This window comes from Erithacus rubecula, assembly GCF_903797595.1.
Source record: "Erithacus rubecula genome assembly, chromosome: 19".
Taxonomy (NCBI): domain Eukaryota; kingdom Metazoa; phylum Chordata; class Aves; order Passeriformes; family Muscicapidae; genus Erithacus; species Erithacus rubecula.
This window is the reverse complement of record NC_136671.1, coordinates 2837053-2854052: the sequence shown is the minus strand read 5'-3', so window position 1 is coordinate 2854052 and position 17000 is coordinate 2837053. Positions and strand designations below refer to the sequence as shown.

General features: G+C 43.3%; 1 protein-coding gene across 25 annotated transcripts in view; it reads left to right on the top strand.

Annotated features, from left to right (window-relative positions):
• The first annotated feature begins 23 nt into the window (after positions 1-23).
• DEPDC5 (DEP domain containing 5, GATOR1 subcomplex subunit) overlaps positions 24-17000 on the top strand; it is a 39417-nt gene continuing 22440 nt past the window's right edge. For 9 of the 25 annotated variants that reach the window (XM_079322604.1, XM_079322597.1, XM_079322593.1 and 6 more), the window contains exons 1-24: positions 193-326; positions 918-1036; positions 1735-1822; positions 2497-2543; positions 2876-2961; positions 3734-3817; positions 4472-4521; positions 4992-5061; positions 5371-5449; positions 6381-6442; positions 6855-6924; positions 7342-7414; positions 7569-7672; positions 7991-8065; positions 8214-8348; positions 8799-8860; positions 8953-9026; positions 9556-9625; positions 10128-10164; positions 10587-10707; positions 11746-11984; positions 13509-13712; positions 14712-14847; positions 15179-15276. In XM_079322604.1, the coding sequence (XP_079178730.1) occupies positions 979-1036; positions 1735-1822; positions 2497-2543; positions 2876-2961; positions 3734-3817; positions 4472-4521; positions 4992-5061; positions 5371-5449; positions 6381-6442; positions 6855-6924; positions 7342-7414; positions 7569-7672; positions 7991-8065; positions 8214-8348; positions 8799-8860; positions 8953-9026; positions 9556-9625; positions 10128-10164; positions 10587-10707; positions 11746-11984; positions 13509-13712; positions 14712-14847; positions 15179-15276 (2122 nt within the window). In that variant the 5' untranslated portion in view covers positions 193-326; positions 918-978. Of the gene's footprint in view, positions 345-917; positions 1037-1734; positions 1823-2496; positions 2544-2875; positions 2962-3733; positions 3818-4471; positions 4522-4991; positions 5062-5370; positions 5450-6380; positions 6443-6854; positions 6925-7341; positions 7415-7568; positions 7673-7990; positions 8066-8213; positions 8349-8798; positions 8861-8952; positions 9027-9555; positions 9626-10127; positions 10165-10586; positions 10708-11745; positions 11985-13508; positions 13713-14711; positions 14848-15178; positions 15277-17000 lie in introns of all 25 variants that reach the window. The other 16 variants (XM_079322605.1, XM_079322608.1, XM_079322601.1 and 13 more) reach the window with 7 other exon arrangements.

Here is a 17000-nt window from a genome sequence, read left to right as displayed (position 1 = left end):
CCGCTCCGGCCCGCGGTGGCGGCGCGGGTATCACGTAGCGCGCGGCCCGGACGCGGAAGTGCCGCGCGGGATCCGCGGGATACGCACCGGCAGGTCAGGGCCCTGCGAGCCGGGCCGGGACTGCGCTACGTTCCCTCCGCCCTGCTCCGCCGGCCCCGGTACGGCTGGCCCCGGCCGCGCTGCGCTGGAGCTGGCTCGGCCCGCGGCGGCTGTGAGCTGCACGGAGCTTTAAGGCGCCCGAGCTGCCTTCGGTCCGAACTGCGCCGTTGTCCCCGGTGTCCTTCCCCCGGGGCTCTGGCGAGAGCCGCCGCGCTGCTCGCTCTGCGCTGCTGCTCCCCGTGCGGGTAAGGACCCTGGCGGGCCCGTGTGCCGGACCGCCCCTCGCCGCCGCTCCAGGCGGGAGCTCGGGTCTCTCCATGGGCTTCTCTTTCCCCTTAAGCGAGCGGCCGAGTGGACGCAGCGGTTCCACAGCTGCATAATGACTGTAGGCACGGTAGCGGACTGTAGCTGCTGTGGTTTGTTTGCTCTCCGCTCCGGCTCTGCTCCTTGTGGCGTCCCCGGTGCAGCTCTGCCAGCTCGCAGCACCAAGCGGCGATTCTTTCCAGACCCGCCTCAGTTCCAAGTTAGACTGTTTTAACAAATTTTAGGTATACGTGGTTTTTTTTCCCACCACGACTCTGTAGTTCGGTGATTCTGCCAAACACATCTGCAAGCCCAACCCTTTAATCGATTTGAAAAGCACGCTTTTAGATCCCTGTTTCCTTGTACCTGTAGCTGCTCCGCACTCTGCTCAGCTGGGCGCAGCTCTGCCGCGCTGCGGTGAAATCAGCCGGGATAACGTGCCGTGTTCAAGTGCAGAACATAAACAATCGTTTCGCGTTGGCAAGAGATCTGTGTTTGCTTTCGTTTCTATGTTAGATACACAAGATGCCTTTAACCGTCTTGGCTCGAAGCGTCTGAGAGGAACTGGAGCTCAAGATGAGAACCAACAAGGTGTACAAGCTCGTCATACATAAGAAGGGCTTTGGAGGCAGTGGTCAGTATCCCCTAGCTCATAAGTGTGAGACCATCACTCACTTAACTGAAAGCAGTTGTTTTAACAATCTTTTTAACAAGAGTGAAGATGGAACTTTGATGTAACAAGCAGTATTTCCTGCCAGAGTTTGGAAAGCCCTTTCTAATAACAGGATACAGCAAAATAAATGAATGTTTATTGAAAGAGACCAAGATTGTATCTAAAAATAAAATTGCTTTATTTTTACTTCCTCCCCTTTTGTTGCAACACTTTTCTCTTAATCTTTTGTTTCAGTCACTCTAATCTGTGACTTATGACTGCACATAGATGTGTTCTGAGCATTAAAAACAGTGCCACTGATTGGACTGCTCCCTGCTTCTAGACTTAGAGCACGTTGATAAATCTTGTTGAGATTCTATAGCTGTCTACATTCCTGCTGGTGTTTGTTGTATGAGAAGTACAGATGATCCTGGTTGCCTAAACAGGGCACAGTCTTTTGCTGAACACTTGTTTTGTGAAAATTCTGTATTTGAATTGTTTGTGCCTGCAAGAGTGGCTGATCTGAAGTGGCTGGGTAGGGACCCTGACATGTGGTGACTAGGAAGCATTTTGCTGGTGTGTTCATCTTGGTTTGGTGTATTATGCATGCTGAGCTATTGTATGCAAACAAGCAGGTGTCTGTGTTTAGTTCACTGCCCTCATTCATTTATGTCTTGTAGATGATGAACTGGTGGTGAATCCTAAAGTGTTTCTTCAAATCAAGCTGGGAGATGTTGTGGAAATTGCACATCCCAATGATGAATACAGGTGAATTCTCTTTGCTGGTATCAGTGAGGTTGGAGCACTGTGAAAGGATCTGTTCATGTCTTGTGGTTTCTAGAGTGAGAGGCTCTTTGGGCTGACACAACTTTGCTTCAGGATGCTGCCATGATTTGTTTCTGCCTAAAGTAAAGAAGTAAAGAGGTTAACTTTACTAAGAGTGCATTCTTAAAAATTTAAAGAATTCTTTGTGTTTGGTGCTAGTTTGCTGATCTTCCATAGGCCAAGTAGCACCTGAATATAGAATCAATGTCTGTATCCTCTTCCTAGATCTGTTACCTAAGGATTGTTCTCCTATCCTACAGTATATCCTAGGCAAAATTAAAATTTTGTGGCCTTGTTATATGAACCTGTTTATCCTTCAGCCTGTATCTGAAAAGCAGCAGTACACTTGTGTGACGATCTGAGAAGTTATTGTGTGACCTGGTTTCCCATTTGTAGAGTCATCTTTGCCTCAAGAGTACCTTATAATTATGAAGAGTGTAAATAAAAAGACAGAGAGACAGGTAGAGAGAATGGTGTATGAAGCTTTCTAGAAAATATTAATGTTTCTTTTTAGCTTATTCTCTGGTCCATGTTACTAAAGAGTTTTGAGTGTGTCATTTACCAGAGAAACTGTTGGTATCTCAACATGTCTACCTTTTTTCTTTTCTCCATGTTAGTCCCCTGCTTCTACAAGTGAAGTCACTTAAGGAAGATTTGCAAAAAGGTAAAACTCTAGACTTATGTACAGTAAAATCATAGGAAGCGTGGCATGGCTGGGCTGTGCTGGTGATTGGCTAATGTGTGTATTTTAACTTCATAAGAAAATCAATGCTTTCTCTGTTTAGCAAGGGAAGGATTAGAATTTTAACAGAAAATGGGCAGTTAGTTCTAAATCTGCTTTTGTTTGAGTAATGTGAGTATGATTTAAACAATCTTGGCTTTTTGGCCTGAAATTTTTGTTTCATGACAGTCTCACTGTGTTGGTTTTGTACCTGTAAACCACTTGAAATCTGCTGGGGACATTCACTTCTCTGCTGTCTCTCATTGTTGTGGCAGAAACCATAAGTGTGGATCAGACAGTTGCACAAGTGTTCCGCCTGCGGCCCTACCAGGATGTCCATGTCAATGTTGTTGACCCAAAGGTGTGTGATTCTGCCACTTGTTTCCATCCATTCCATCACTTGACTCAAATCAGAGCCCTGTGATTTTCCATTTACAGTAGTCTGGGGAGAAAACAGCGTTTATTTTTTATCGAAAGGTATTTAGTCTTCTTCTCTAAGAAAAGGAGTCTTAGGATTTTGAATTATTTGTTGGTTTGTTATATGTTTCTTCTCTCCCTGACATCCCTGTTCTCTTTTTGAACTCTAAAAATGTAGACATTTCACATATTTTTAAATTTTAGAAATTCATGAGAAGCAGGCACAGTAAAGAAAAGCAGCAAGTTGCCTAGTCAAACGAAGAGCCATGGTCTGGATTTGCATTACATGATACCACAGAGCCTCCTACAGAGAGGCATTTCCTGTAAATGTCCCAACTATTAAAAGAGCTGCAGTTAGAACTTACATTCTGCACAAGACAAAAATCTGCAGGAAATGAGGTTTTCTTAATGTCATGAACAATGGCAGTAATTTGTTTTAATTCAGCTGCCAATCTGCACTGAGACTTGTAGTACAGATTTAGTCCTTAGGCCTTTTCTGGTCACATTGTGCAATGTTTGGCAGCTCAGAGTAGTTGAGGTACATGCACAACTTTGACATTTATTTGTACGGGCTTCCCCTTTATTTTGCAGTTTTAGGGATATTGACTTGCTTTTGGATGGCCCTTGTAGCATTTGGTTATTAAATGAACAGGTTGGTGGGCCCTACTTAAAAACAACTGGTAAAATCTAAGCAGTGTTTTTCATCCATTTCCCAGGAGGTGACCTTGGACTTGGTGGAGCTGACATTTAAAGATCAGTATATTGGCCGTGGGGATATGTGGCGACTGAAGAAGAGTTTGGTAAGGCCCCTGCTGCCCTTGGGCAGGGTGCAGCTGATGAACCTTATATTTTGCTTGCTGTGAAAGCAAAGAAATGCTTTACAAAATGCAGAGAACCAAAGACAAAGACAGGGCCAGCAGTTCCTGAGGATCTTGTGCTGTGAGTGGCACATCAGAATTGGAGAAATGGATGTAAATGTGTTGTAGAAAAACAAATCCCATCATTTCCTTCTCCAGTGCTATAATGTTGATTACTGCCTTGGGCATTGAAAATGTTATTGAGAGGGGTTTTTTTTGCTTATGTTCTGAATTTTAATGATTTACTACATTTGGAAGGAATTTAATCTAAATGTTTTTCAAGTAGAAGTATGCTGAAGTGTCCCCTCTCTGAGAGTACCACTTAATAAGCAGCTATTAGAATATCTTCTGCCTGCATCTCTCAAGTGCAGTCTTCAGCTCCTCTAAGTGCAGTGAATTTGGCAAATGATCCCAGTTAGAGTTCAGCTGTGTTAGAAGTGATTTTCTGTTATCTCTTGCAGAGGTTCTGTTGGCTGAGCTATTAATAGTAGCTACACAGAATGGATTTTGTGACTTCTGTCATAAAAGTCATGTTTGAATGCAGGTGGTTTTTATGCACATTGTTGTTCTCACTCTGAGCCTGCTCTTCTTTCCTAGGTCAGCACATGTGCCTATGTCACCCAAAAAGTCGAATTTGCAGGTATCAGGTCAGTGCTTCCTCTGAGGGCTGTTACTTATTGCTTTAGCTTCATGAGTTTTAAGTATCCAGCTGGAGACTCTTCCCTGAAAAATCCTTCATGTTTCATTGTTCTCTTGCTCATCTACAGGTTTCTGTCTGCACCATGGGGTGGGGGAAGGCTTCTATCTGATTTGGGGTAAACTAATAGTAGGGCACCCAGCTACACTTGTGGCCTCTGATGAAGGCGAAATAATTTTTCTTTTATCTCTTAGAGTATTTACCCTCACTTCCCAAGCTGTATTAATAGTTCAGAGGGGATTACTTCAGTGGCTTTTAGGGTGACACAGGGACAAGGAAATGTGCAGATGCAGAGGGAAATGGCTCAGGTTTTAACCAAGTAAGTCATCCTAGAGTGTAGATTTTGGTACATCTCTTACTTGCTCAAATACTGATTCTCTAATCTTCATATTCAAATACTCTGCATTTCTTTTCTTCCAGGGCCCAGGCAGGTGAACTGTGGGTAAAGAGTGAGAAAGTCACTTGTGGATATATCAGTGAAGACACTCGGGTAAGAGTTCAGGAAACAGGGGAAAGCAGCTTTTCCTTTCCTTGCCAGGATTTTTGTAGTTCTATCTTGCCTGCAGATTCATATGGAATTGTCTGTTTGTAAGGTGAAGAATAGCAAAAAGTTCAGGACAATAAATCATTATTAACCTTCAGCTTTGCTGTGCTGGCAGCATTAGGAATGACGTGTTAGAGGGGAAATGCCCTGTGATGCAAGGGCCACAATTGTATAAGTTGCTGTGTAGTTAACCTCTTCATTTGGGCCTTCTAATGAATGTGCTTTGTTTTAAATAAGTCTTGCATTCCTTTGCAGGTGGTCTTCCGTTCCACTTCTGCCATGGTTTATATCTTTATCCAGATGAGCTGTGAAATGTGGGATTTTGATATTTATGGTAGGTAACTGACCTGCCTGTGACTGAATGGTAGTAGCTGTCCTTTCTGCCCCTACTAGAAAACTGCCACTGCTATTTTTTTCTGCCACTACCAGCAAACAAAGAAATCTTGCAGTGCTCCAGGGTGTGTTGTGATGTTTCCTTAGATCCTTTCTTGCAGTGCCACCCATTTCTGTCCCTGCCAATGCCATCCTTTCCTGTCCCAGTAGAGCCTGGGTACCATTATCTCAGCCACAAAATCACTGTGTGATTGTGAGCATTGAAAATGTTTTTATGGATATGAACATGTTGGGTGATGAGGTCAGGTAAAAGTTTGTGCAACCTGAAGCCAGAAATACATGGAAGTCCTGTGCAAAGAAGACCTTGATGTTTTAGATTTCTCTTGACATTGGCTTACTGAGGAAGTACAACCTGTCTTAGCCCAGCTTGAACTTGGTAACTTCTGCTGAAAATGTTGCAACTTTAGGCATTAAGAATGAGTCACTTCTCTGTGTCATCCTATTTTTTTTTTTGGCTTAATTCTTTAGCAAACCTCTTGCCACTTCCTTGGACCATGTGTTTAGGCATATGGAACTGGGCAACTATTCAAATCAGATCTGGCAGGGGATCAGTTGTGTATTCTATGCCTAAAAGACACTACAGATGCTTTCCCAGCGTGCTGGAAATGTGTTGGAAAAATGAATTAAAGGTCAGATCCTTAGGCAGTTAGAGTCATGTTTACATCCTCTGAAAAAATGATCGTTTTTAATCTTCTTATCATAAAACAGTCATGATTTTTAATCATGTTATCATCTTATCTTAGTGATATTACTCTTTATTGTGCAGACAGCTGCTCGATTTTAATAAATATAATTGTCATAGAATCGTTAGATATGCCCCATAGTTGAAGTAACTATTGTTATCTGATGCTTAGGAGATTTTTATTTTGCAGGGGATCTATACTTTGAGAAAGCTGTGAATGGTTTCCTTGCTGACCTCTTCACAAAATGGAAGGTAAACAGTTGATTGAGTTCAGTTCTAATTTTTCATTTTTCTGGAATTGTTAGGAGCATCTCTCTGAACAGTTACACATCAGAATATCAAATTGCTGTGGGTTTAAACAAACTGTGTCAACTGTCTGTTTTCTTAACAAAAATTTGGCAGCTACAGAGAGGAGCTTCTTTAGAGACTAGTGGAGAGTGCTCCTGGTAAATGTGATATAGCCAAGCAGCGCAGAATCTGCAGGACAGACCATTTTGTTATTTCAGAGAGGCAGATGGAGCACTAATGCAATGGTCTAGGTTTTGTTAGTTACCTTTGTTTCTAGGTGTGAGGGACAGGGGATATTACTATATGTGTATATACACAACTTTCTACCAAGTGTGCCTTTTAAGGTTTTCCTTTTGCATTTATTCTTCCTGGACAGGAGAAGAATTGCAGCCATGAAGTGACAGTGGTTCTATTTTCAAGAACATTTTATGAAGCAAAATCTATGGGTATGCAAATTCTCTATTTTCCTGTTTCCATTTTTAAACCTATCTTGTCTCTTGAAAGTTGGTCATAGGCTGACAGGGACTTTTTCTCTTTTTTTATTGCCATGTTCAAAATATTCTCTATCAAGCACAATAGGTAAACAGCCATTGTTATGAAAGTACTGCAGTGAAAACCTTACATAGAAGAATTTTGCAAATTTTCCTCATCATACTCAAGCTGTCATATTGGTTTAAAAGCAGTTTTTATATTGTATACGAGGTTTGGTATTTCTCCAAGTACTTTGGTTTTTTGTTTGCCTGCTGGGGGCTTTTTTGGGTTTTTTGTTTATTTTTTACTGGAAATAACAGCTTCTTGCTGCAAAAGATGAGTCATTTCTACACAAGAGCATGGGATAATATATACTTTTCCTTCCATTTCAGATGAGTTTCCTGAAACACATCGTGCATCAATTCGGCAGGATCATGAGGGAAGATTTTATGAAGATTTTTACAAGTATGTTTTCCTCCCAATTCTTTTCACCTCTTGTCCCACAGTGTATGTGCAACCTGATGCATTCTTTTGTGCATGTCTTTATAGTTTGTTCATCCCTTCTCACTTCCCTCAGGACTTCCTTTCATGAGCCTCATCAGGCTGTGTTTTTTTCTAGAGTTGTAGTTCAGAATGAGAGGCGGGAAGAATGGACCTCCTTGCTTGTGACCATTAAAAAGCTTTTCATCCAGTATCCTGTGTTGGTACGACTCGAGCAAGCAGGTACATGAATCCTCCTTTCTGTGCTTTTATACTTTTTTTTGGTTTTTATTGTTTTTTTGGTTTTTTTTTTTTAACTTTTTAGCTTGTCATTAAACTTTTTGGATTCAGTTGGAGTCTGGTGTTGTGCTACTTAGTGCTCTCCTGGCTGGGCAATTTGCCTTGGTCTTTGTGTGGAACTTAATAATATCAATTTTGCCCGTAATTTTTCAACTAACAGTATTTAGTACAGATGTCTTTTTCTGTATTTTTTTTATTGTTTAAAGATAGTATACAGGAATTATGATTTCTTTTTTTTTTTCCTTTTGAATACTTTTCCAGAGGGCTTTCCTCCAGGTTACAATTCTACATCAGCACAAGGGAACTACCTGGAAGCTATAAATCTTTCATTCAATGGTAAGTTATGAGCAATGGGTAAAAATATACAGGGGAGGAGCTATTAAAGCAGCTTTTTCCTTAACACTGTGGACAGGAGGGGAATATTAGGTGGTCACCTGCCTTGCTGTGGAAACATTTTGAAAGTGTTATTTCTTTCTGTCTGCAGTGTTTGACAAGCATTACATCAACCGCAACTTCGACCGCACGGGGCAGATGTCGGTGGTGATCACCCCGGGCGTGGGCGTGTTCGAGGTGGATCGGCTGCTGATGATCCTCACCAAGCAGCGCATGATCGACAATGGTAAATGACTCCTGCAGCCTCTCGTTTGGGAAAGGCTGGGAAAAAGTATCTGCTGAAAGTTGTGTGCTCTGGGAGGGAGGGTTACAGCTGCAAGACTTGTGTCTGCATTTCATATTGAAATGAGCAGATTTTCAGAGTACTTGTAGGCATTAGTTTCTTTTGTTTGTCATAGAGAACTTAACCTGCAAACCTCTCTCTTAAGGATAATCTTGCATTAATTGCATTAGTTTAGAAAAATAGTTTCTTGTATCTCCACAGGTGCCTCCCCACAGGTACTGTTGGTTTGTAACCAATACCATGAGACCATTAACTGCCATTTTCAGTATCATTGCCTCTCATAGTATGATGTGAATACATATTGGGTCTTCAATTAAAATTGATGATCTATTTTGTCTTAGCATATCGGTCCTGCTTGGTTGATAGCTGAACTCTACTGTTGTCTGTTTACAGGGATAGGTGTGGATTTGGTGTGCATGGGAGAGCAGCCCTTGCATGCTGTACCACTCTTTAAGGTAAGGCTGCTTTCCCTGCTCTCTGTTCCTGCTACAAACCTTACTCCTTTTGTGACTGGATACAGTTAGTTACTTCTGAATTACTCTTCCAGCTCCATAATCGCTGTGGGCCTGGTGACTCACGGATGGGTGATGACTACAATATCCCACACTGGATAAATCATAGGTAGGTAAATTCTGTCAGCTTTTGCTAAACACTTCTGCTTTGCTTTACTCTTCATAATCTCTTGAATTATCTTTCTTCTTTCACTGTTTGCCTCCTCTGCTTTCCATGTGAAGCAAAGGAAATACTACAATACTTTTGCAGAACTCTGAGCACTAATGCAACCTAACAGAAATAAAAAAAGTCAAGTTTTCAAGCAGCTGGTGGGAATCACTACAGTTGTGTAAATCAGAGCTGTGTAAATGGAATGGTGGAAGTGTATGTCTTTCTATAGAAAGAGATAATGAACTGGGCAATGCAGGTATTAAGCATATTAAGAAGTGTCTAGGCTGAGGCTGTACAAATATCAAAGCCCTGTCTTTAGGCAAAGAGTAGCTTCTCTCAACCATCCCTCCGTGTTTTCCATACTTTTTTTGTGCACAGAAAGGAATCCCATTTTCTCTATCCAATAGCTGACTCTGGTTCCTGGTCTGTTTGCTGTATAGCAAACCAGCTGTGTGAGTTCTTAAAGCCACATTATTTTTTCTTTCAGTTTCTACACATCCAAAAGCCAGCTCCTGTGTAACAGCTTCACTCCACGGATCAAACTGGCAGGAAGGAAGGTGGGAATCTTTCTGATTTATATTTTCTTACTAGCTTGTCCAATACCTCTTCTCAGTCAAGCATCAAGGTATTCCACCAGCTGGAACTAAGTTTCTATGTTAAAAAGCTGTGAAAGCAAAGCTGCAAGATTTGTTATAGGGATTGTGGATGAGGGACAAGTTTGTAGGTCTTTTCTTTCTAGATAAAACTGGGTGAGAAATGTTTTAGGCACCATAAAAAATTAGTTTCATTCTGAAACAAAGGACTCTATGGAGAGGAAGAAGGGTATTGAGAATTGCATTTTTTACACAGGTTTGTGACCAAATATCAGTATTTAATATTTCTGAAGTTGTTTGGCTGCCTCACTGAGTCAGCAAGTTAAACTTAGCTTGGTTACCATTGGGCGTGTTTCCTTAGAACATACTGACTGATTCCCTTCCCTCTTGTCTTTTCTGTTGCTCTCTTTTTTTCTTTCTTATTTGTTTTTTTGGTCATTCATGCTTCCTTTGTTGGACCCTCCAGCCACTGACAGAGAAAGGAAAAAATAATCGTGATGCCTGTAAGTAATTCTGTTCTGCAATGATCTGTCCCACTGACTCCCAGACTAACAAACTGCAGCAACACAATCACACTTCAGTACAAGGAAGGGACAATTGTTACAGGAAACCATTGAACCCATCTTTGAGTATTTCCTGTATCTGTTAACTTGGGATGCTAATGTGCATGTGCCAGTTAACTTCTTGGCAATTATTCATTTGGTGTTCAGGAGGTATGGGGGAAAGACATTATAGCCTCAGCCAGCCTGATATTCAGAGGCACTAACTTTGATAATTGAGCTGCTCCAGCTGCTCTGTTCATGACACTTTGGGGTTTCTTTTGGAATAAATACTTTCCTTAGGGAAAGTGAGAGGTGGATACTCTGACTTTCAGATCTTGAACATTCCTAAAAGACGTTGCAGTGCTGTATGATTTTTATTTCAGCATTAGGAGCTCCAAAGGATGCTGAGAATGCCCTGCCTATCCAGGTAGATTATGATGGCTATGATGCCCAGGTGTTCAGACTGCCTGGCCCAGCCAGAGCCCAGCGCTGTACCACTTTCAGGTGAGAGCCTTGGGAGTGCTCTGCTTCTGGAGTAGCCATGTTATATGTACTTGATACATAAAATACTTGGTGACATATGAGGAGAATTGATCTTCATGTGCTCACAGTTCAGCAAAAAGCTTCATCTGGACCTGGTTTTCATGATTGGTTGCCTGATATTTTACCTCTAAAATAGTATGTGGGGTCTAGGAAAAGGCATAAATATATATTTTCCCGTAAATCTTTAATTTTGTTTGAAGGGCAATAAAGATTGTCTTCCTAGCAGATTTTTCAAGGGATTATGAAAGTATTTGCACATTAAACTTGCACAGAGTTGAAGAAATAGATTGTTTGATGCACTGCTTAGTAACTGGTAAACAGGAATCCTCCCTGAAAATGATGCCTGTCTGAAGAAGAGAAGCAGAAAAGCTGGGTGCAGGTTCTCAGTTATTCCATGTCCTTTTTTCTGAGGAGAAGGGCTGATTGTGCTCAGGTCCTGGCCAAATTAGTTGAATAAACTATAAATTTCAGTGCTTTTTCAGAAATGTGGGTTTGACAAGTTTGCTTTGAAGTACTTTTTCTACTTTGCTTCTTTCAGCAGTATTGCCTAATTCGGAGCATGTGGACTTGCTTGTTAATATGTTAATTTGAGCAGCCTCTAGGAACCCATGCTGAAAGATGCCTGAACAATTTAAATAGGTCAAAATTCCAAGCAGTTTCCCTATAGCTACATGTTTCTGGCACTGTAGGCTGAAGTCTGTTATCTACCAGGCCATGTCTCTACCAGGTTGGTGTGGTGTCTGTAGGATTGCAGAGCAAGGTGAGCAGGCCCTTTCACAGCCCTTGTGCTGGAACTCTTGCAGTGTTCTTGTTGTGCTGTGTGATGCACAGCAGTATAAATTACCCAAACATTCAAAAAAGATATTGATGGCTTCTCTGTAATGCTTTTCTTGAGTTCACCTGCTGATCATCCAGTCTTTTGCATGACTTGGGCCTGTTCCAGCCCCCTGCTAAGCTGGGGATTAATCAGTCTTTGCTGTCCCTGGGCATGGCTGTCAGCAGGTCAGTGAGGGAGCGGGAGAGCCGCACGAGGAAGAGCTCCAGCTCGTACGACGTGTCGTGCAGCCCCTCCCTGCAGAGCCGCGCGCTGCCCCCCGAGGAGGTGAGGAGCCAGGCCTCTGACGACAGCTCTCTGGGCAAGATCTCCAACATCCTGATGATCCCACGGCCTCACCTGCACCAGTGTGAAGTCAGCAGCTCCTTGGGCTATACCAGCACCAGAGGTCAGCCTGGGGCAAGTGGGAAGGGGAAGTTTGTGTTGGCTGCTGCCAGGCCAGCACAGTGGAGATGGTGCTTGTATTGGCACTCATGGTACAGCTTTTCCATAGCTCCAGCTGCAGCTGGGTGTTCATTCTCTCTTTGTCATCCTTATCCAATTCCATTGGTTTTTTTTTAATGGCTTGTCCTAAATAGAAGTGTCCTGACACTGATTTGCTCTTTTCCCTTGCCTATTGCCTTCTTTAGTATTTGACTATTCTCCTGTGCCTGCCTGCAAGTGTGGACATACACAAGGAACTTGTATTATCCAGGTCACCTATAATCTGTCAAATGGGAACCGGCCTTAGCAGTGAGCCCTGGGGGACCCTGCTTATAACATTTCTCTGTGGGGATTTATTGTCATTAAAACTCACTTTCTGGATCCTTCCTTTTGACAATGTACTGCTGAGCTGTCTCAGTGTGTTAGCAGTGCTGGAACTCAGCTTTTCTTCCTTTCCAATTTAATTTTGTTCTCAGGCAGTATGCAGTATCTTCCACAAACCCAGCTCATTTCTGGCTAAATTGTATTCCTCTTGCAACTGCTTCATCTTCTATAAAATTCTATCCCTCAAGGCTTTTCATGGTTTTCTCATGCCCTGCTGTATGACACTGCTGCCATATTTATCCTGTCACAGGAATTGTGGTTACTGGTGTGGAGCTGCTCTCACACAGTGTACTTGCCATCACATCTACCATTCATGTTTTCCCCTACTGTCAATAAATACAGCTCTTTTTTCTTTCTTAGTTATTTCTGTTACTCCTTTAATTCGAAGGATAGTTTAGTGACCCAGCTGAAGGTGTTCAGCAGGATGAGGATGTGTGTGGATTAGGGCTGGCAAGGAGGAAAGAGTCAAAGAAGCTGTGGTTTTTCATATGTTGTATTTGATAATATAGAATGGTAAATGAGACTCTTTCTTCTCTTTAGGATTTCCACTTGTTGGGCAGCGTAATTGCTACTTATCTATCTGGTTTTTTTTTTCTCTCCTATTTCTAAATTACTGCACTTCTGTTCCACACTGTGTAGTGACAAGTTACTGGCATCTCATGGAGATCATGTCCCATGTCTTTGGGAAGTAATCCCTGATTTCAGTGCTCAGATCTGAGTGTTGCAGAAAATGCACGTGTACAAGACTCAGCTGTGGCTTCTACTGTGTCTTTGTTACTCACTGTGAAGTTTATGTCAGTCTTTTGATTTCTCAAGAATTCTCAAAGGTCTGAGTAGTTCTTAATAGTTGGCTTAACAAGTGGTTTCTTTATGGATTCAGGTAGTCGAAGTTTACAGTTGACAGCAGTGCTGTAATGGCAGATAAGGTGATGCATTTTCTTGTCTGGGTTCTTGTTTACATTGTAGCTTTCAGCTGGATAGGAATTGCTTTTGGTTCTCTGCCTTCTATTCCTTAGGTTTCCTTATTTCCCCTTGCCCTGGGAAATGATGACATCCCTGAGCAGTTAGCTCTGTGCTTGGCTGCTGCCCGCTCTCACCGTGGCTGGGCTGTGTTTTGCAGATTTCCTGGAGAACACGCTGGAGTCTCAGCAGCGCGACTCGAGCGCGCCGGGCCGGTTCCACGTGGGCAGCGCCGAGTCGCTGCTGCACGTGCGCCCGGGGGGGCTGGCGCCGCAGCGCGCGCTCATCAACCCCTTCGCCCCGTCCCGCATGCCCATGAAGCTGACCTCCAACCGGCGCCGCTGGATGCACACCTTCCCCGTGGGTGAGCGCCCTGCCTGCCTCTGCCCTTTGTCCTTGTCCACTGCCACCATCCCCCCAACCCGAGCGCGAGTCCTGATAACCCCAGGGTGCAAAAGACAAACAGAAAGGGTCTCAAGTTTTATTCAGCAGCAACAAAAATGTACTGTACTGAGTGCCAACAACTCAGTTTTGCGATAGAGGAGAGAGAGAAAGGAAGTAAATGGAGAGGGAGAAAGAAAGAAGGATGGGGAAATAGCTACCAATGGGTGGGACAATGTCCTAGTGGTCTTCAGCCAGTAGATGTGTCTTCTGTCTATGGGGAGAAAGAGATCTTGGAGTCTCTTCAGGAAAGTCACTTTTTATAGTCCTTTTCCAAAGCAAGTGGCCTTTGGCCGAAAGGCGGGGAGATTTATGGACTATTGTCTGTGGAGACCATTGCCTTGGGAGAAGCCTGGTGCTAATATCCATGTACCTGCTTGAAGGCAGTGTACCTGACAGTACAGCATGCACCTGCAGAACAGTCACTTGGCAAGCATCCACCTCAGCCAGGCCAGAACTCAGGTCCAGAGTGAGTGATGGGGTCCTGGGGTCTCAGTCTCTGATCTTGGACAGTTGTGAGGCACCAACTCTTACATCCATGATTAGCACAGTGAGAAAGCCACTGACAGCTCCGGTGTGTTAAAGTGCTCTGCACACTGCCTGAGCAATCCTCTTCTGGGAAATACTCAATAGCAGCAACAGGTCCAGAGCAATTCCCCGTCAAAGGGAATTATACCTACAATTTGGGTTGATTTTCCAATGCTGAATTGTTTGCATAATTGTTTAATACCTTGTAAGTAGGCCCTCCAAAATGTTTTAAAAAATATTTTGATGCAGAGGTTCAAGGCTCTGAATATTTTGTGAGCACACTTTCTTAATGTCTATTAGCTCTTGTTGCCTATGCTGTTGGAAAAACAAGGGTACAAGCAGCTGAGGAGCCAGTGCTGATGTGATGATCAATGATCCAATTGTAACTGTGTAGGTCCCTCAGGAGAAGCCATCCAGATCCATCACCAAACCCGCCAGAATATGGCAGAAATGCAGGGCAGTGGGCAGCAGGATTTGACACATTCCTCTGCAGAGCTGCTGGAGCTGGCTTACCATGAGGCAACTGGCAGGTGAGCCATTGCTCAGTCTTGAATATTGGGTTTATAGAGCATGAAATCAGGTCTGTAGATAGCCAGCTAAGCGTTGTTTCTCCCCTGAGGGGATGTGTAGTTGGGCCTTTGCTGTCCTGCAAAGGCAGTGCTTTGGTTATTGCTGGAGACAAGGAACAAACAGTATGGACGGATGTGAAATGCTGTCACAGCCTTCTCTGTGCTGTCCTTGTGCTGTTCCATCTCTGCCAGCATCAGTGAGGGCAGAGGGGCTGAGGGCTTGTTGTTCCGTTTGCTAAAAGCACACGAGTGAGGAAGGTTGTACGAAACAGGCTGGTTTGTTTCTCTGCAGACACATCAGCTCTCGGCATCCAGGCGATAGTGGCTCCTTCCTGAGCTTCGGTGGGGCAGAGGAGTACGGGAACGGGCTGGGGGCCGGCCCCGGAGCAGGTACCGGCAGGGGCGGCAGTGTGAGCCGTGGGCGGGACAATGGCACGGGACACCGCGGGGCCAGGCTGCAGAGCAGGGCAATGCGGAATGGGAAAAGCCATCTGCTGGTGCACTTAGCTGCACTTCTGGCTGTATGGCAGTTCTTCGGATTGCTCTGTTGGTTTTAGTTGGGTTTTGTTCAATGTTCAACTTCTCTAGATGTGTTTTATGAAGTTTATTGTAGAAAGATAATAGAAAGATGCTCATTGTTTACTGGTAACAAACTCCCAGGCAGTAACTGAGTTCCACAATAACAAAGCAGTGATGTTCAGACACAAAAAATAATTAAATATGCTCTTGTGTTCAAAAGCCCTTTTTTTTCTTGGTGGAGTTAAGCTGTTATCCTTTAGAGAAAAGACATGTCTGTACTTTCACTTGGAGATTATCTTCCTTAACTTGCCCAGACACCTGAATTAGTGGAAATTCTCAACATTTCTTTTCAGCCCTGTAAATGGAGCAACATGCCATGTTAAGCATTCTGCTGTGTTGTCAGTTTTTTGTGACCTACCCTCTGCTTTTGTGGATATAGATTTTTAGCTAGGAACATGGAAAAAAGTTGAACTTTTGGACTACAGCATTCAAGACTTATATTCTTTTCTCGAAACCAATTTAAAGATTTTTTTTTTTTGAGAATAAATTTGCCCTTCTGAATTTCACTGGATTACACCACTTTTGTTTTCCCTTATGTCTTGCAGAGTCATAAAGAAATTAGCAGACTTAATTTTCTTGTGCCTCATCTTGTACTCACATAGTCACATTTAGAATAATTTTCTAATTACATTTAATTTTCTTGCTTTACATTTTTAGTATTTTTTAGCTTCCTGATAGGCTCTGCTTGTTTTTGCAATGCAGTTTGTTTTTGGATGCAGTTTGCACGATGTAAATGCAGAGCATGTCCTGGCAATAAACATGCTTGCATTTTACAGAATTTTTTTGTGTCTGTAGACCCTCATCTATCTGGAGGGGCCACATTGGGCACTCAGTGATTGGACTGAGAATTCTCCCTTATGGTTTGAGTCAGCTATGAAATGAAACAATTTGGGGGGTGGTTGTGTTTTTTTGAATTTCCAAAAATGCAGTTTCTTGCTGAGGTTCTCCTCTGCTGCCTGCAGCATGGTTTGGTGCATCACGGGCTTCAGAGTGAAAAATGGTCCCCTCTCTTTCCCTTGGGGCTGCCTTGGGGGTGTTGTGGCTGTTGCCCCGCAGGTGGAGGTGGTGGCTCAGAGTAAATGCTGCTGCAGTTCCCGGTGTGGATGGCAGAGGGCAGGAGGGGCTGGTGGAAGGGGAGTGCGCTCAGAGCCAGCTCCCCGCGGGTTCCTGCACACCGCAGATACCCGCCCTTCCTTTACAGGGGAGCAGCCACCGCGTTGATACCAATTTCCTGGGTAAACCTACCTAAGCCAGTTTTAAACAATAGTTCCTTTTAAATGTTTGGAGGCTGAGCGAAATTTTTATTTAGTTAAATGGCTTTAAAGGCAGCAGTTTTTCTTGTCTCCTTAGCAGTTCTTTTTCTCTTATGTGCCACACCATCTGTTTATAGGAGCTTGTAGCATCTGCTTTTCAGGACATTTCACCATTTTGGGAAGGAGGATTTTGTTTGTGTTTTAGCTACTGGGCACATCTAGTGAGATGTTCAAGTTTGATCCAAGATATATTTTTTCCTCATTAATTGGCTTAGTGTTGTT